The sequence below is a fragment of the Sander vitreus genome, chromosome 22 (genome assembly GCF_031162955.1).
Source record: "Sander vitreus isolate 19-12246 chromosome 22, sanVit1, whole genome shotgun sequence".
In the NCBI taxonomy this organism is placed as follows: Eukaryota; Metazoa; Chordata; class Actinopteri; order Perciformes; family Percidae; genus Sander; species Sander vitreus.
In genome coordinates, this window is record NC_135876.1 from 3,753,861 (window position 1) to 3,773,310 (window position 19,450).

Consider the following 19,450-nt stretch of genomic DNA (forward strand, 5'->3'; position numbering starts at 1 on the left):
AAAACAGTCATACATTCTGCCATTGTGTTACTTATGGAAGGAATTCAGAAAATAAATGATTCCCCTTTTCCGCCTGCAGACAATATATCCCTGTTAACTCCCTCCATTCTTTGAGTTCAGTCAAGGCACTGGGCCACGACTCACCGTAATAGTGTGGCCCACTGGGGCCTCGAGCAGCCAAGCACAGCGACTGGGGCTGGGGTAGATGTTGGGGTAGCCAGGACTGGATAACGCCCCTGTATCACCTGTCTGCCAGCCTCCACACTCTGCAGAGAGAGAATGATCCATATAAGGACTTTGCTGATAACAATATGCCTGATGGATTAGCCAAAGCTAATGCCACATTTAAGCCCTATCTCGGTCTTACCAGAGAACAAGTACTTGGCCTTGAAGCCCAGGTCTCCCTGGGAGGTGTCTGTCTTGAAATGGACCCAGAGTTCTGGGGTGAAGACCACAATGGGAAGGTTGGGGGTGGTCTGCCCACAAAACTTAGCCAACAGCTCCCCATCATTGTCACCTAAGGGAGGGGGTGGAAAGTTTAATAAAAGCAAAACATGAAGACAGATATAATCCATCCATCCATCCATCCATCCATCAATCTATCCATCCAACCATCCATCTTTCCATCCATCCATCCATTATCTATCCATCCATTATCCATCCATATATCCAGGCACTCAACTTAAAAGTACGTGTTGGCTGACACGCTTTGGTGTACTTTTAAATGTCTTGCCAAATGAATTAAAGGCCTTTATTTTTCTGTAACCAACCTTGAGTGCCTGGATGTGGTTTTATTTATGACTTTTTGGGTCATAACTCTTCCTCCTCTCAGTAAACAAACGGACAACTTAACATATTAAAGCCTAATGAGAAGTGGGATTTGGGAAAAGTCTGACTTAAAGTCTCTGAGCCTGTCACCCGTATCCCCAGCTTAGGTTTTCAGACAGTGATTTCCAAGAGGGTGGAGACTGATGAACTCAACTGTCAACTTCAAAACACCAACATTGCATACGCTCCAATATTATAGACTACTTTTGAAACTAGAATGAATAAAATGAAATGCATGTGTCTCTGTGCGGCACTCACCTAAGCGGAACTGGAGGTAGTCTGCGTCACAGGTCTGGTGGTTCTCCAGGTGCAGGTCCTCTATCAGTACCACGATAGAGGAGTTGACGTGCTGTGGGTTCTGGATCAGCCACTCACAGTTGAGGTTGTTGCTGTAGTTGGACACCAGGTAGCCGGGGGACGTGAAGTTCCCGCCCGCTGGGTTGTTCAGGACTCCACCACACTCTGAGGAAAGGCAACATAGAAATGTAGGAGCACAATAAGACAATTAGGGTAAATATTACAAACAGTATAACACAATACAATTCAACAGCAGCACAAATTGCATCCTGCATAATTACCATAAAATTGAATCAAGACTTTTCTTTTAAAGTTTCAACAAAAAACTGAACATTTATGAAGGATGTATTGCAGGCTGTTGTCTTAGGTAAGATAAGAAAAGATAAGAGACTTTATTGATCCCACACTGGGGAAATTCCCTTGTTACAGCGTTAAATAATCAATCCAAGCTATCTCACTCTTTTATACACATAAAAGCAAGCACGTTAATGAAGTAAATTAAGCTTCTCAATGGCCACAGGGATAAAAGAAGCCCTGGCTCGCCTTGCTGTTGTTACGGATAGGCCTGTAACAATTATTACATAATTGTCTAATTGTTAATTTTTTCACATAATTGCGGTGTTTATTAGCTAAGGTCTTAAGGTGCGATTTTGTTTAGATATGCCAAATTGTTGATTTTGTTTAGATATGCCAAAATTTATATAAGTGATTATTGGTCGGACTATATATTTTTATTTCAATTGTTAGTTTTTGGCACTTGACCCTATACACGGTCATAGCAACAATTATTATATTATTATTTTTATTATATTATGTTATTATAAAAGATGTATCCTGGAATTCATTCAAAACTTTAATTCGCAATTATTTCTGAGACAATTAATTGTACAGCAACATTTGGAACTGTTACAGCTCTAGTTATGGATGAATATGCAGCACTGTTACAAAACGTTTTTTGATTATTCTAAATATGTGGTACTGTAGCTAGTGGTTTAGTTTGAGTTTTGGTCGCAGGGAGTATCTAACCTGCAGGTTCCTCAGAGGAGTAGGAAGCCGTGAAGCCGCCGTTGGACACAGAAGCGTCAGAGTGGAACACAACGGTCATGGTGTTGCCGGAGGAGCGCACCTGCGTGCCTGCCGGTACTGTACCGCAGAGTTTCTGCAGGCGCGGGGCATCAGCCGCCAACCCGTTCAGTATCTACAACACACAGAGGTTATCGTGTAGACATCAGTGTGGGGTACTCCTTTGGAGTTATGCTGTAAATGTAGGTGTGAGTGTTCGGAGTGGGGGTTTACACCAAGAGGACTGCACAGAACATTAAGACGTAGTTAAAGGTTTAACAGGGATTACAAACAGTCACAATAAAGTAAGACACTATGACATATACAATTACTGGTGATGTCCAAATGATGCTTCATGAACCCTTTTCTTTATTTTCTGAGCCCACTAGATGGCCCTCTCTGTTCAACAAAGGGTTGAAAGCACACTGAATTCATTCCTTGGGCTTTTTTTTTTTTTTTAAACCAAGTGCGCCATCTAGTGGGCTCAGAAAATAAATAAAATGCTTCACTAAACAGGTCGGGCTTGGACATAAATATCTTAATGCCTGTCGGGCTCGGGCCTGGTTTGGTTACTGCTCTGTCGGACAGGGGCCGGGCTCGGACAGAAAAATGAGGTCCGATCCGCCCTCTAGTCACCACTTAAACACATTTGAAGTTAAGGAATTCATTTGTGATGTGATAAGCATAAAGAATCAATAAATGACTAGGGGTGGCAAAAGAAATCGAAAATATGTCATGTATGTTTTGTGATTTTGTTTGCAATGAGTTTTAAATTTGATTATTTTCCCTAGAATCGATATTTTATCATTTATTTATTTTTTTTACCAACGATTCACCTAAATTCACCTATTTTTCCGTTTTCTATGATATCGCCAATCGGCACCCATGTATTGTGAAAGAATCGAAACAATCGGACAAAGGCATAACATCCCAGCCCTAGTAATTCATTACTACTACAAATTTAACTCCTGTGGTGACCGACGAGGCGAGCTCACCTGGGAAAAGAAAAGTGATGAAACGTCAGGGAATATTGGCATAGAAGGACTTACCTCAACGTAGTCATATGCACAGGAAGTCCCAGAATCCTCCAGCCGCAGGTCATCGATGCTGAGCGTGACCCGGCGGCCGGGTGTCACCACCAGCTCCCAGCGACACACCCGGCTGTGGGGGTACAAGTTGGGGTAATTGGGGGAGGAGATAGTTCCTGAGGGAGCATTCAGCTCTCCTCCGCAGACTGAGAGGAAAAGTAAAACAAAGAGAATTTCAACATTTTGTGAGTGAATACATTCATGTATCTCTCTGAGCGTAAAGCAAAATAGACTCAATATTTATGTATTTTTAAGATTATTTTTTAGGCATTTTAGGATTTCTTTATTACAGGAGATAGGAAAGAGGGAGACAGGGAGAGAGGGGAGAACAACATGCAGCAAAAGGCCATGACACCTGAACTCTAACCCTAACTCTAACCATAACCCTAATCATAACTTGTCATGACAAAAACCAAATGACACTTACTAAAAGAAGCGTTATGTCATAAACGTTTATGACTTGTTTATAATGTTTATGACACGTTCATGACAGTGTCATGTCACTCTTATGTAGATACCTTCAAGTAAAGTGTAACAAAACATTTTTTTCAGTTTGATGTGGGATTTGTTTTTAAAATCTAATTTTTTATTATATTATTCTGTTATTTAAGATTTCTTGTGGTGCAGTGTGTTGCACCTTTGACAAGAGGACACATATGTTGTTTTGCACAGTTCTTATAAATAAAGGAATATTTTTTGCCTGGCACTAAGGTTAAAAATATTTGAGACAGTCGTGAACTCAAATTCATGAATCGTGTTGAATCGTGAGTTGACTGTAAAGTTACATCGCCACATATTAAATGTTTATTTATCATAGAATGTGAATATTACATCCAACACATTTTTTTTAATACAAATACCAAAGGAACAAACCCTCAGAGAGAAATAGTACTGAGTCTCAGACTTCATCAGCTCTCCGTTACCATCGTCAAAAGTACACTGCATGCAGGGTTCAAAATTAGTACCATCTACTAACCAAACGCTGGTAAAATATGCAATTTGGCTGGTAGATTTGCTTCACTCACCAGCCAAAAAACAATTGTAATCTATTGAGTGTCTGGTAAAATTTGAACATTCACTAGTAGAGGTGTGACGAGCTGTTGTGACACTAGCAGAGCAGATCCTTTAAAATAGTGTTAAAATCTCGTCTCGTCTTGTTCTCGTGAACCCTATCTCGTCACACCCTTATTCACTAGCCATTTGTCTGGTGGACAAAAAAGTTAATTTTGAACCCTGACTGCACGTGTAAGTATTATGTTGATGCAATGTAGTTTGTGATTGTGCAACAAAACAATCCTTTTATAATAATCTCTTGTAAACGATCGTACCTTCAACGCTGGCTTCAAACGTCAGACTGAAGCCAGGCGCATTGGCGCTGGTGTCGCTGACAAACCTGACGTAGGCGAAGCTGTCAGACGTGTCCATGGAAGCCGGAAGGGTACTGCCACAGTGTCGGCCGAGGAGGCGCCCTATAAAACACAGAACAACTCAGGAAATGCATCTGACAGTGGGGACTTGCATCTTTGCATCGCGTCATGGCTTTTGTCTCTACAGTCCTTTCTTCTATTCATTTATTGCCTTTTCATTTAATTCACATACATACATTTAAACTTATGCTGTGAAATAAACATACTCTATGACCAGCGACAATGTGAGTTCTACTTCAAAAGCACTGAAGTAAATGTAATAGACATCAAAGAAAAGCCCAAGGCACTCGTCTTCAGCAAAAAAGTAAAACCCCTTCAATTCATTTAAGTTTGAAAGCAACTTCAACGCGTTTCAGCGTCCATCATTCTTGAAGGCTGGACGCCGAAACGTGTTGGAGTTGGTTTAAACTTATTCTATTGAGAACATGCCAGATGAATTAAAAGGTATTTTAAATGTGTCCTTGATGTCTATTCGATTTATTCTTTCGTTCACTAACACTAGTTCCAAAAAGTTCTCCAGTTCTACATTGATAGATGTGTTCGGCTGAATGTGGAATGGTTTTCTTTTAGATCGTGTCTATTCGCCACAAACAGACAATACACTAGTTACACTGACATAAGCAAGCTAACAACACACAGAGGATGTGTGAGTGAAACATTTTCAATGGATGCATCTTTGTGAAGCAACTCTAAAACTCAGACAATCATGCTTTTATTTTTTAATTGTACAGTGATTGTAAGTGATCCTGTTGTTTTCTCACCTGAGGCATTGTACTCTCTGATCTCCACGTAGTCGGCAGAGCATCCTGAAGAGGACTGCAGGCTGAAGTTCCCATAACTGAGGGTGAGGTAGTGGCCCGTGGGCCCCTCCAGGTACCACTCACAGCTGGAGCTGTCGGGATAGTTGGATCCTGGGAAGCCAGGGCTGCGGATCGTCCCCCGCTGACCTATGTAGGTGCCTCCACATGTTGCTGCGAGGGGTTGGAGGTAGGGTCAGAAGTGTTCTTTTTCCTTTAAAATCCTGATATGAATACTAAAACTCATTTTCACTATACAATTAAAAAGACCTACAACCAATTGGAGCAATGAAGCAAGTTGGGGCGGTGCTTGGTCCGTTTTGAAGGAGGGTATGGGTTAGGGTTAACCCATGGCGGCTGGGTCACAAACTTTCTTAAATTACAGCTACACTAAAATGTGTTTTTAAAAACATTTGAGGCGTGAAAACGGTGGTGATTGGTCCGCCCAGGTTCTATTCGGCTAGAAGCCTGTTTGAATGGGAGGGGGGCCAGACATTTTTGATGGGCAATGGAGGCCTTATGAAGCTTGGTGAACCATTTTCTTTATCTTCTGAGCCCATTAGATGGCGCTCTCTGTTCAACAAAGGGTTGAAAGCACACTGAATTGCCATTGAGCCTTTTCCTTTAAACCAGTGTTTCTCAACGGGGGCGGTACCCCGTGTACATGTTTACACTTTAAACTACTAAAAAACAGTGGTCCGCAACATTAAAACCTGCCAGTTCACGGCACTGCAACTGGACGAGACAGGTATCATAACTCTTCTGTGCTTCTGTCAGCTTTGTTTGGCGCAGCTCCGTGCTGCCTTCACGGAAACGGGACATCAGAGCATCACCTTAAATGAACCCTAACCCTATTCTAACCTATACTATTCTAAACATCAACAAAGGGCTCTCACTAACTTTCAAAGGTTGTAAATCTTTATTTCCATTCTGCAGTAGGTGTCGTTCTTCAAGTCATTTGTCATCACCAAAATACTTTTGTGTGTGTGTATGTGTGTGTGTGTGTGTGTGTGTGTGTGTGTGTGTGTGTGTGTGTGTGTGTGTGTGTGTGTAATCCTTCTGCTTTTACCCCTTGATAAGTGCCAGCTTGTTTTCCATTGGAACAATTCGATTATAGATTTTTTACATTTATATTTATATTTTTTGGGAGGCATTAGGGAAATGGATAGGAGCGCGCTGGCACAAAAAAGGTTGAGAACCACTGCTTTAAACCAAGAGCGCCATCTAGTGGGCTTAGAAAATAAATAAAATGGTTTACGAAGCTTCATGAGGCTTCATTGGGCCGTCACTACTGGACGTATGTGCCAGAGCAAACAAAACATGAGCTGGTAGATCACAGTATCACAAAAAGAAATGGTAGCGGCAAACACAACAAAGTCTGAAATTGACATCAAGTGGCTGAAAGTGCATGTAAGTATGTGTATCGATATGTACCGATATAGGACATGATGTGCGTTTGTTAGGTCTGAGCCAATGTCATATGTCATAATAAGAACTGGATCCAAATTCAAAAAACTAAAGCCCTGGATTTGGAAAATGGTTTTGATTTGCCTACCTATGGAGTACTTTGCCTTGAAGCCTTTGTGCGTGATGCTGGTGTCAGTACGAAACCTGAGCAGCATGGAGGAACCCGTTGAATGCTGGCTAGATGGCCGGGTGTTGCCACAGAGGCGGGAAATGAAGCCAGAGTTGGAGGTCGAGCCATCACGCAGCTCCAAGTAGTCATAGGCACAGCTGAGAAACACATGAAAGGAAACATGAAAACATGTCGTATAAGGCGCTTTCACACTTAAAGTTAATGGACTCGGGGGTGAAGTTGCAACATTGTTGCATTTTTTTATTCAGTTCAGTTTGATTTCACACTGCACTTTGTCAAACACACCAAACACTGTAAACACACGTCACGTGATCAAGACGGTCGCACGTTTATTGGACAGGATATCCGAAACTCGCAAACACTTCTGCTCTCAGAAATAATGGAGCCACCAGAGAGACATAGTACTAAGTCTCAGACTTCATCAGCTCTCCGTTACCATCATCAAACGTACACTGCATGCAGGGTTCAAAATTAGCACCATCTACTAACCAAGTGCTGGTAAAATATGCAATTTGGATAGAATATCCAAAACTCACCGACACTTCTGCTCTCAGAAATAATGGAGCAACACCACATTTTAACGTCTTGGGTTTTCTGGTTCTGCTTTAGTGTTTCTAATATTTTAGAAGAAGGTGAACAATGAGCAGCTGACAGACAGCGAGTGGAGAGAGATGATGATGTCACACAGACGACCAGCGATGTGTGGTCATATTAGGTTATGGATCTGAAAGTTATCATCCTTTAAATCATATATAAGTCCGTAAATTGTGTCCAAGGTTGAAATTGCAGGCTAGTAAATTGTGTTTACTAAAAATGTTTTTGGTTCACTTCCTGTTTTTGAGTCGGATCGCGTTCACACCTGAAGTGAACTGAACTCTAGTTCACTTAGAAGTGAACAGAGACCCCCTTTTTCAAGCGGACTAGAGTTGGTTTGTTTGAGCTGCACCAGAGTTGGGATGAGCTTTAACAGCAGCCCAAACCAACCGGACTATCAGACCAAACACTCCAACGTTGGTTTTAAACGGACCAAACGAGACAGGTATGAAAGCAACCTTATAAAGGGCATGATCGCCAAAGCATTGCTAGAAGATGACAGAATGTCTTCAAATAAAAAATGTTCATTGTTTTTAAACTTCTCGATAAGATTGCCCTAATGAAAGTCCAGGTTTTAAGGGTTGGTTTCCTCCAACAATATCCTATTTAAGGTCTCCAAACTCTCACAACCCCAGCAGCCAGAGAGCTAGACGCTGTTGTTTGTTGACTGCTTAATGTTTTTTTTTGGTTTATCTGTCCAGATTATTTTGTTCTTGTTTTTGTCTACAAGAGTTGATTTGTTCAAGCCAACTGAGTTGAACATGGACATTGATGGATGTGAATCGAATTTCTGTTATGAATAATGAACATTAAGTGTGGGTAGGATTAGAAAAGTTCCCAACTTCTCCGTACCGTTTTTGAACATGAACACTATTATTTTAGTTGCTTATTTGTTGCGTATACTGTATGTTGCTGTTGATCTCATCTGGTTTTCTTTTTTTATTGATAATAAGTTTGACTTTGTGTTTGTATTTTTATCAAACAATAAATTGTTGAATTGCATAAATTGACTAATTAAAAAAAAATAACGTTCATTTTGGTCTTAGTTTTAGTTCTTGGTCTACTAAGATGCTTTAGTCGAGAGATCTCCCACTATGTAGGGAGGTCCGGGACATGTCTGCATATATTAACGAAAAGCAACAAAAACATCGAAAACATTGTAGACAAAAATCTTGAAAAAAAAACTCGAAAAAAAGACAACAAGAACTCTGAACCACGCAACAAAAACGGCAGAAAAAGCAACTAAACCCCCCCCCCACACACACACACACACACACACACACACACCCCACCGCTATAAATTACGCCTATGAGCCCTAGTGATAGTAATTTTCTTTTGGAGGGTGTCGAGTATGTACGAATATCACTGACATTAAAGTTTAGAAAAGAAAAGCCAATAAAAAAGGCAGTTCAGTTTCCAAATACTGTACACACTAAACACGCATTACACTGAATTAAAGCAAATGAAAGTGTAAAAATAACCAAACAACAGGCTGGATAGAAAGTAGCAGCTGTACCTGGCTGTGGTTTCAATGTAGAATTCATCCTCAAAGTCTATTTGGACAGCCTCTCCATTGGGCACAGTGATGACCCAGATACAGTCAATGTTTTGGGGGTAGTTCTGAGGATAGTTGGGTGAAGTGATGTACCCTGGAGGATCATTATCATTCAGCTCAATGAAGCCTCCACACGCTGCAGAAAGAGAGAAAGAACACTGTGTTCTTGGACCACTTATAGACCAGCTCATTGCATGTCAATAACCTCCCATGCTTGATAGCAAATACATCCATCCATTAGGCCAATTCAATTTTAATATGTTTATTAGTGACACCAGGATCTTTAAAGTAGTATCACTGGTATAGAAACAAATAGTTTCAAGTCACTTACTAGTCACGTACCTAAGTCAAAATGTCATAATCATTTCATTTTACTACATTAAATAAATGTAATCAAATTTCAGGTCATGACCTACCCCATCTGAGGGTTGTCCTACAGCTCTTGCGAAACGGGTGGCAACTAACTGTACACCTGTCAGCATCGTAGAGGACTCGGGTCTTAAAGACGTACTACGGTTGACCTGTCTCGTTGCCGTCGAGGGGGACAGTAGTTTTCACGGATACACAACCTGTACGACATGGAGAAAGCAGCCCAACTGGAACAGCTGCAAGGTGCTGCAAACGCTGTCTCATTAACCGGTGATCACTGGACGTCAGTGAGTAATCAACATTATTTAAGTGTTACTAAACACTATACTGACTCTAGTAAGGATAGGGATTTTTAGTTTTTTAGTTAGGAATTGTGCAATAATGACAGATTCACACATTTTTCTTTTGTTTACAGTAAATAAATAATTACAAATCTTAAAATCAAGTTCATAAAGTAACTTTCTTTGCATTCATTTGATTCCCAATCAAGATACACTGGTAATAATTGCTTTCGATTGTTAATATGTACTGTATATATAAAACTGTTCTGAAATGCAAAATAATAGAATTTTAATCATGTGATAAAATATGCGATTAATCGCGATTAACTATAGAACTTCAGCAATTAAAAAAATGTATCGTTTGACAGCCCTATTAAAAACCAAACTGTGTGTTGTTAATAATATGATGATAGATACTTAAAACGATTGTGTAAGTAGTAAAACAATACAAATGCAAATGCAAACGTGGCAAATTGTTTTACTTTAGAAACATTTTAAGTACCCCCCTCCCTTCCCTCAAAGTGGTTTGGTGCACTGCCTGCTTTCCCCCTTCACGTCTCTTTTAGTGACTGTTACAGTTTAGTTTAGCTGACAAAAAGGTGTATGTATATATAGCCATGGTATATGTGTGTATCATGTCTGTGTCTTCCGATTTCTTTGACTTTGGTTGAGTTATGTTATTACTCAAATTGCAGCAATCAAGCGTTAAGGGTTTTGAACAGGGCTGGGTATTGCCAAGATTCACAAGGTCCCAATTTGATTACACATCCGATCCAATTCACTATCAATTAGGTTAGGGAAATTTCAGTTATGATATACATTTTGCTCAGATATAGCAGAGGCTCTCTTAGGCCTGATGGTGCCTTCAGTGGTGCAGCTTCCGCCATTTTTACTATTCTCACGCAGCCCACAGCCTAGCATGTTCAACAAGATCTTGTTAATGGGGTTAAAGCTTCACGTGTCCGTGCGATAGTATGCTCCCCAGGAAGTGCGCCGGGCCTTAAAGCAAATTGAACATAGTGGCCATTGGACAGTGGAATTTAAACTCCCTGCCCATCACGTGATGCACATATACATCTACATGGCATATATTAAAAGATACATTTTCTGGATTGCATTAATCATCGTCACTGCTAGGCCATGAACTACTACAACTGCTATTTCTAGTCATAGTTCCATTATCTTTACTGTTACAATAACTGCCACTGTTCATCACACCCCCAACCGGCACCGTCAGACACCGCCCACCAAGAGCCTGGGTCTGTTCGAGGTTTCTCCCTAAAAGTTTTTCCTCGCCACTAAATGCTTGCTCTTGGGGGAACTACTGGAATTGTTGGGACTTTGTAAATTATAGAGTGTGGTCTAGACCTACTCTATCTGTAAAGTGTCTTGAGATAACTCGTGTTATGATTTGATACTATAAATAAAATTGAATTGAAATTAATTTAATTAAATTGAATTTAATCACTCAAACAAAGATCGATTTTAATTGGAGAATCGATTGAGTTAAGCAAGCCCTGATTTAAAAGTACCTTAACTGCCTCTATGAGCTGTGGGTCAACAGCCCACAGCCCACTCCACTGTGTGTTCTAGTGTCCTTTTTCATTACACATCTTGCTCAATTTATGTAGAAGCCCACCAGAAAACCTGCAGGTACTGTAAGTCCATCATACCATTTTCCAGTCAACAGCCTTATTTGTAACAATCAACAATAGTTACACTGTTGTCATTCCATGGCCAAAGTCATTGATAACCTAATGGCATAATATGACACTGCTGAACAAACAGCAACCATGTTGATGTTGATGACTCCTATTGCTGAAGGAGAACATAGAAAACAGCGTGGTGGTTGTACCCTGACTGTGGGCTTCGAAGGTCAGCTTGAAGCCGCTGGCCTCGTTGGTGGCGTCGGATGCAAAGTGAATGAAGAGGTGGTTGTCAGTAGTCTGGAGGAGGGATGGCACACTGGCACCACAGAGACGCCCCCCCAGTGGTGGAGACGAACTATCTGGACCATTCCGGAGCTGTGGAGACAGCAGCAAGTCAATAACAACTGTGAGTAATGGAGAAATAAATAATAATTTACCAACGGATCATTAATAGTGCTTCCAAAACCTCACACACAGATAAGTAAAACCTACAAGAAAAGAACAAAGTTGTTGTACCTGAGTAGTTTTACAAAAAAAAAAAGTGAAGCCAAAACATCTGGATCGCCCCCTGGTGGCTGGCTGCAGTTTAGATAATAAACCCCGGCCCCTCTATGTTACTGGATGGGTAGTCTATATACACGTTCCACTTCCGAGATTGCTCCAGTGCTGCTGGAAATTCCACTGGGTGTCCCTCATTTTCGGCCGGATGTCCGTTACCTTCCTCTTTCTTTGTGTTGGCGTTCTAAACTCCGGTGGATTTATGAGGACTATGGTTAACTGCTCCTCAGATCTCTGCAGGGTAAATCCAGACAGCTAGCTAGACTATCTGTCCAATCTGAGTTTTCTGTTACACGACTAAAACTACTTTTGAACATACACATGTTCCACCAAAACAAGTTCTTTCCCGAGGCTATTTTCAGCGACGTCCTGGCTCTGTCCGGCGCTTAGCTCCGCCCAAGGCAATTGTGACTGGTTTAAAGAATGCCAATAAACCAGAGCACGTTTTTCTCCCATCCCGGAATGCTGTGTGGACTAGCCAGACCTTCCTCCGCAGCTCTGTGGAGGAAGGTCTGGCAATGTGAGACTAATGGATGGAACATGGTCCAAACTGTAAAAATCAAAGTAGACGTCAAATAAATGTTTCCCAAAGTCATTTAAGGCAGTTCTTATTCAAGTGTTTTTGACACTTTGTTTGATGCTATGAAAAAAACGTCATGATTGACTGCTTGGATTGACTAGTGACTGGTCAGTCGGGTGTTATGTACCAGACTTGGCTCCACTATTGCTATATACTGACACTATTTGTATTTATATTTTTCTATCTCACTATATGTTTGCACGTTGTCTTGTATCTTGTTCTGTACCTGTTTTTGTATCTTGTTGTTTGCGTTTTATGTTAAAGGTGCTCTAAGCGATGTTGGGTGACGGCACTTCTTGTTGACGTTCAAAATATTGTCAAACAAAACGGAGACTAGCTCGCCCCTCCCTCTTCCTCATCCCGTCCCCTCCCCCTCCCTTCCATGCACTAACCACCCAACCCCCACCCCGAAATCCTTCTTGTCGGTTATTGGCTGGAACACTGTTTGTTATGTTTGGTAGTGCAGGTTGGCGCAGTTTGTTTTTGTTACCGTTTGTGGAGCCTGGGCTGTCTACAGAGACCACGGAGATGTTTGCTGTAAAACATGTTGTAGCCTAAAAAACGAGTGACATCGCTTAGAGCACCTTTTATTAGTTCATTATTTTGTTTTTGCATCAGGACCAGGGAAACACAATTTTCATTACAGTACTGCACTGCACTGTATATGGATGGATGACAATAAAGTCTCTCTAATCTCTATGTATGTGTTATTTTGTAAAAGAACACAGGAACAATCTGAATGTTAGGAATTATGTGTTCCAGTACCAGCAACTGGACAACTTGTAACTGAAAATCTCAAGTTGATGCTAAGGTGTAAAACTAAACTTTCGCTTGTAGTAGTATGGATCTGGTTTTGAACTTTGATATAATATACAGATTTCAGATTTTGATTCAAGCTTCTGGATGTTGTTTACCTCCAGGTAGTCTCCTGTGCTGCATCCGGTTCCAAAGCCTTGGATCTGGAAGGGGCTCTGGAAGCTGACAGACACTCTGAAGCCTGGCGTCACCATCACATGCCAGCTACAGTCCAGACCGGGCCCGTAGTTCTGGGGGTAGTGGGGACTGCTCAGCACGCCTCGGTCTACATGCAGGAGGCCGCCACAACCTGGAAAGATAAATAATATCATTACTATTCTTGTATAGTAGGGCTGAACGATGATTCGTTTTCAAATCAAAATCGAGATTTGAAAGAATGCAATTAGCTAACCATGAAGACCGCGATTAAGCGAATGTTGGGTTTAACATTTTGTGTTCCTCTTTTTATTATATTTCCTTTTTTTATAAGATAAATGCTGGAGTACTGTTACAGATAACAGATTGTTTACAGAAATGTCCTCTTTTCTGTGGATCTTTCATTCATTGTTTATTACTTTATTTAACATGATGGTAGAAGGTGTAATATGAAGATGCTGCTGTTGAACTGTGGCATAACAGACATTTCAGTTTACAGGAAAGTACTGATTTTTTTTATTGGAATTGTTTTTTATTATTATGATTACTTTAGCTTTTGTGATAAATGTTCTGTTTGACTGTTCAATGTTCAATGCTTATTAAAAGAAAAACACTTATTGCTGTAATTTATATATTTTCTCATCCTTGCATAAGAATATACTGTAGAGCAGTTTTGATGGTGTCTCATGTTATAATGCTCCATGACATGTTTTATCTGATACAGTGTGAATATTACACAGTGAACTTGGCTAAACTTTTAAATGGAAGAAAAAAAACGCAAAGTGAATCACAATCGTAATATCTGGCAGAAAAATCGCAGGAAATGTGTAGAAAAAGAAAGGGACTGGACATGGGGGGGAACGGTTACAATCCAGCATTGAATATCAAATGGAAAGGATAAAATGCTGGATGACCAACGACTTTCTCCAGGTAAATGAAACGCAGTGTTTTTCAGTGTATTGTAAGCCTGGTGTTGTTCAGGGACACTTGTGGCCGGAGGAGCCTGGAATGGAAGCGCCAATCTCGTGGTTGAGGAGCAACCACTCTACTTCCGAGCCATCCCACAAAACCTACACCCAACGTGGGGCTCAAACCCATGACTCTGAGATTAAGAGTCTTATGCTCTACCGACTGAGCTAGCCAGGCTCAAGGAGAGTAAAGCTGTTTCTCTAATCAGGCCCTATTTGCTATATAGTGTAATGCATTTGCTGCATTTCAATGGCACACATGTACACCACTTTCCGTTTACAATCCCCACAATGCAATGCGTTGTATGGATCAGGATGTGGGAAAGTGAACAGGAAAAGAGCCAGGCATACAAACATTTTGGAAATTGGTGATGTAGATGGCAAGGTACTGAAGTGAAGCCAAAATGTATAATTATTACTATTGTCACAAATTTCATTTCACTTCATATCAAACAATTCATTTTATACCTACTTTGTCATAAACACCCAAGCTGAGCGATGTTATAATGTGTTTGTGCCTGCCACCAATAATTGCACAGGCACAGTACAAGCCGATCCAAAGCTTATGGTCACAGCTGCACACTTCAGAAACTGACTACTGACTTTAACTGACAGAGGTAACAAATATATGTTTATTATTATTTAGTTTTTGGTGTCTGACCTCTGGAGTAGGAGGCATTAAAGCCTCGGCCGCTAATGCTGCTGTCTGAGGAGAAGTGGATGAACATGGAGTCTCCTGTTGAGTGGAGAGAAGCTGGAGGTTCCCTCCCACACACAGTGGCCAGCACGGGGGATAGACTGCTCGCACCTGAGAACACACACACACACACACACACACACACACACACACACACACACACACACACACACACACACACAGAGAGACCCACACACACACACACACACACACACACACACACACACACACACACACACACACACACACACACACACACACACACACACACACACACACACACACACACACACACACACACACACACACACACAGAGACCCACACACACATACAGAGACCCCCACACACACACACACACACACACACACACACACACACACACACACACACACACACACACACACACACGCAGACACACACACACACGGAAATCATAGGATGTCCAGAAGAGCAAACAGACCTAACTCTAAAAATATACTGGTGACTCCATTCAGGTTTGCTTTACAATCTTCAATGGCTTTTTTTGGTGACATACTGTAAATGTAACTCTTATAGCCACACAACCAGATTTGATCAGTTCACAGTGTCAGCAGCACAACATACAGGCGGAAACATATAACATATGATACAATAAGAAATAATAAAAATATTCCTATTTCAAAGTACTGTGACAAAAAGCGGGCAAATTAAGCAGAGACACTGATTTTTCTTTTAGTCTTGAGTAGTAATGTTCCGAAAAACACTGGATACAATTTAAACTATAGAAATAAAGGAAAATCCAAGGCACTCTTCTTCAAAATTAATTAAAAAAGCCTTTATTTTACTAACAGAAACAGAAAATGTAGAAGACATAGGGAGAAGCAACCCACGCGTAGCGGCACAGACAGCCTTCTTCAGGGTAAACTAGAACTGCAAGCAGTTATGACGGCGGTCCATGAAAGCGGAGCCCAAAACGGGACGACGGCGAGGCAAACGTCAGGAAATATTGCAACGCGTGAGCTGCAAGGTCTGTAGTAAATTGCAAATGCAAATTTCCCATTTACATTCATTGGTTTATAGGCCAAATTATGTCTACCTCGATTATAGTGCCCCCTAATCTGGCCAATCTTCGCCAGATTTGGTTCAGAGCCTCACGCCACATTCACATTGGCACAGTAGATACGGCTGCGAAATGACCGGAAGTCATTCATTTCCTATGGAGATTTGCAGACCGCATGCGAATGGGTCCGAACCGATGTGAACGAGTGCAGTGCGAAAAAAATCGGGTCCGTTGGTCATCCGGATGCGTTAAAAAAGTTGGACTCGTACGACAGGCAACAGACGGTTCCTATCCGACAATCCGAGCGGAAATTAGCGTTGCTATGGTACTGATAAACAAATCTGAATGCTTACCTTTTAATAAAATACATAACGATATGTTGTCATGTAATTTTTTAATTAATAAAAGATCGATTCATTTTGGACTATGAGAAAAGTTCTCACGTGCAGAAACAATGCATAGGATACCTGCTATGGCTAAGTTGGTTAGCAACAGACATCGAACTATTGACATTATACCGCTATATCACATTTAACCGACCTGACATATCAACATCCTGGGCAACTTTTCTCCACGCAGCAGCCTCTCTGTATATATCTCTATAGCCCTCAGCTGAGAGAATGAGTCATTCTAGTCTCTCCGCCATTTTTTTTTCTACTCGCTTCCGGCACTTTCAACGATGTACGACATCCACTGGGGGCGCATTGCGTATTATGGAGCTGATTTCAAGAGCCAGTGTGAAGGCGGTGTCAGAGTTGAATGGAGAACAAGAATCTCAGGGTTGCCGTTGATAGCATTTATCATGGCCGAGATATTCTAAAGTTTGTGGGAAAAAAAAACAAAATTTTCGCATTTAACCGAAGAAATTAATAAAAACATTTAATTTCTCCAAGACCATAATTCTGATGACATCATCCAGATTTTTTTCCCAGGCCTTAAAAAGCTCCTCCAGAGCCACAAAAGAATTAGACTAGAACTGTCTTCACAGGCTGATTTTAAAGTTGCTCTGTAAATTCCAACAGCGCGAGAGGTCTTGTTATTTTTTTCATCACTGTCTTATCTTGTAGGGTGTCATGGCTTACCGTCTCTGATGACAAGGCTGTCAAAGTAGCAGCCGGGGTAGTCCTCTATGTCCAGAGACAAGAGGTTCAACTCTACAATGGAGCCTGGAGAACGTATCAGCCAGGTACACTCCTGGTTAGGAGGGTAGCTCTCAGGCCAGCCAGGAGAAAAAAGGAAGCCAGGAGTCTCCCCGGTCATTAGCAATCCACCACATGCACCTGAGAGACACACACACACACACACACACACGCACACACACACACACACACACACACACACGCACGCACACACAGCCAAACACACACACACACATCCACAGTCAAGCACACACGCACTTACACACAGACAGTCACACACATGCACGCACACACAGACACACACACACAGAAGCACGCACACACACACACACACACACACACACACACACACACACACACACAGGCTTCCTTCAGATGGTGCACATACTATTCTGAAAATGTGTGACCATGCAGATATCCATCCAGATGATAATGGATAATTATTCATACAGACATACCTTTGGTGCACAGTGGACTGGTTATGATATAATTATTTACCCTTCAGTTCATAAATGTAATTTTACTTTTCACTTTATTTTATTCACTCAGCAAAACAACGTTTTCATACACATAATCAAATTAAGTACACAAACCACTTAGCAAACGTCAGAAAAAAACACAGAAACCATGGACAAATTAAAGGAAAAGCTTAGTGAGCTGTTTAGGATTAAAGGCATCAAGATGCCAATGTGTCCCACATTTTGAATTATTGGGTCTTTTTTTGAGAGTGCAGAAGCAGAATGCATGTCTTACTCGCTGTGTGCTTTATGTGAAAGAGCTCGCTGTCTGACCTGGTGGGATAGTGGGTGGTGGTCCAGAGTCCTGGACAGCAGTCCATTCCACGAGGAAACCTCGCCCCCCCACCACTGAATCTGTCTGGAACTGCAGGGTCACCGTGCTTGCAGAACTTCTAATGGGTGGGGGCAGGGCCAGACCACAGAATGTTCCGATGGGGAAGTAATGAACACTGGGGCCGTCAAATATCTGGAGGGGAAAAAAGGATCGAGGGTCGAATGGATGAGGGAGTGTCATAGCAGTGTTCACTCTCCTCTCTTCTACACCCTGTACACTAGTGACTGTCACACTGAGTTTAAAAAGCCATCACACATCTAAGTTTGTAGAAGGCACAGTTAAAGGGTAACTACTGTTTTTTTCAACCTGGACCCTATTTTCCTATGTTTTTGTGTCTAAGTGACTGATGGGTTTGTCCAGCTTGTATTTACCTTCACATAAGTGCTCGTTTTGCCGCTGACAGGCTGAGATTAATATTCTAAGTGTCTGACAACATTATGGAAAGGATTTCTAAGGAGGTCGACCTTTCTGTTAAAGAGTAAGATCCTTTTTTTAAACATAAAAACATCTGCGAAATTGAGTCACTAAAGCCACAAGACTCCATGTAAATAAATAAACAGTAATTTTAGCATCTTAAAATACACTTCATTCAGAGTCAACAGAATCAAAATAAAACTATGAAAAGCTGTTTTGGGTCGTCTTTCCACTTTTCCCACCATCACAACTCTAGTTTTGGTTGAAATAAACACATAGTTTACTGATTTACATGTGAAAATATGTTGGTTCTATAAATGCTTTTAAAAAGTATTGCTTTTTTAAATGAAGTCTGGTGGGTAGCAACCTCAGAGCTGTTTCTGGTTAAACAGAAAGGTCTCAAAGAGGTTTTAAAAAGGCAGATCTCTGTAGGGATCCTTAAAACAGGACTTTTAGTGGACCAAATTGACGCTGTACATTTGCCCCATAGGGTTACATTGCTGCCCGGTCTGTGACTGCCGGTCACAGTGTTCACGCGTAATACTGGACCAATGGCAAAGATTGTTTTTCCTATCAGTCACTTAGACACAAAAACATAGGAAAATAGGGGTTAAAAAAACAGTAGTTACCCTTTAATGTGCAATCTGTTATGTGATGCATCTATTTTAAATCTGTTATTGTTGCAATGAAGTTCCATTTGAAACAA

At 41.2% G+C, this 19,450-nt stretch overlaps 1 protein-coding gene and 1 non-coding gene across 2 annotated transcripts in view; both read right to left on the reverse strand.

The window, feature by feature from the left end:
- The window catches only part of cubn (cubilin (intrinsic factor-cobalamin receptor)), a 99,939-nt gene that overhangs the window by 21,456 nt on the left and 59,033 nt on the right, over positions 1–19,450 (reverse strand). Inside the window, exons 35-48 of the mRNA XM_078281249.1 lie at positions 18,270–18,462; positions 17,422–17,619; positions 15,264–15,410; positions 13,598–13,788; positions 11,752–11,920; positions 9,208–9,382; positions 7,055–7,233; positions 5,464–5,673; positions 4,604–4,744; positions 3,237–3,421; positions 2,152–2,323; positions 1,087–1,290; positions 368–517; positions 145–266 (exon numbers count right to left, since the gene is read on the reverse strand). Coding sequence (XP_078137375.1) covers positions 145–266; positions 368–517; positions 1,087–1,290; positions 2,152–2,323; positions 3,237–3,421; positions 4,604–4,744; positions 5,464–5,673; positions 7,055–7,233; positions 9,208–9,382; positions 11,752–11,920; positions 13,598–13,788; positions 15,264–15,410; positions 17,422–17,619; positions 18,270–18,462 — 2,436 coding nt within the window. The remainder of the gene's footprint in view (positions 1–144; positions 267–367; positions 518–1,086; positions 1,291–2,151; positions 2,324–3,236; positions 3,422–4,603; positions 4,745–5,463; positions 5,674–7,054; positions 7,234–9,207; positions 9,383–11,751; positions 11,921–13,597; positions 13,789–15,263; positions 15,411–17,421; positions 17,620–18,269; positions 18,463–19,450) is intronic.
- Positions 14,708–14,780, reverse strand: trnak-cuu (transfer RNA lysine (anticodon CUU)). Its single transcript has one exon. It is a non-coding gene; the product is annotated as a tRNA-Lys (tRNA).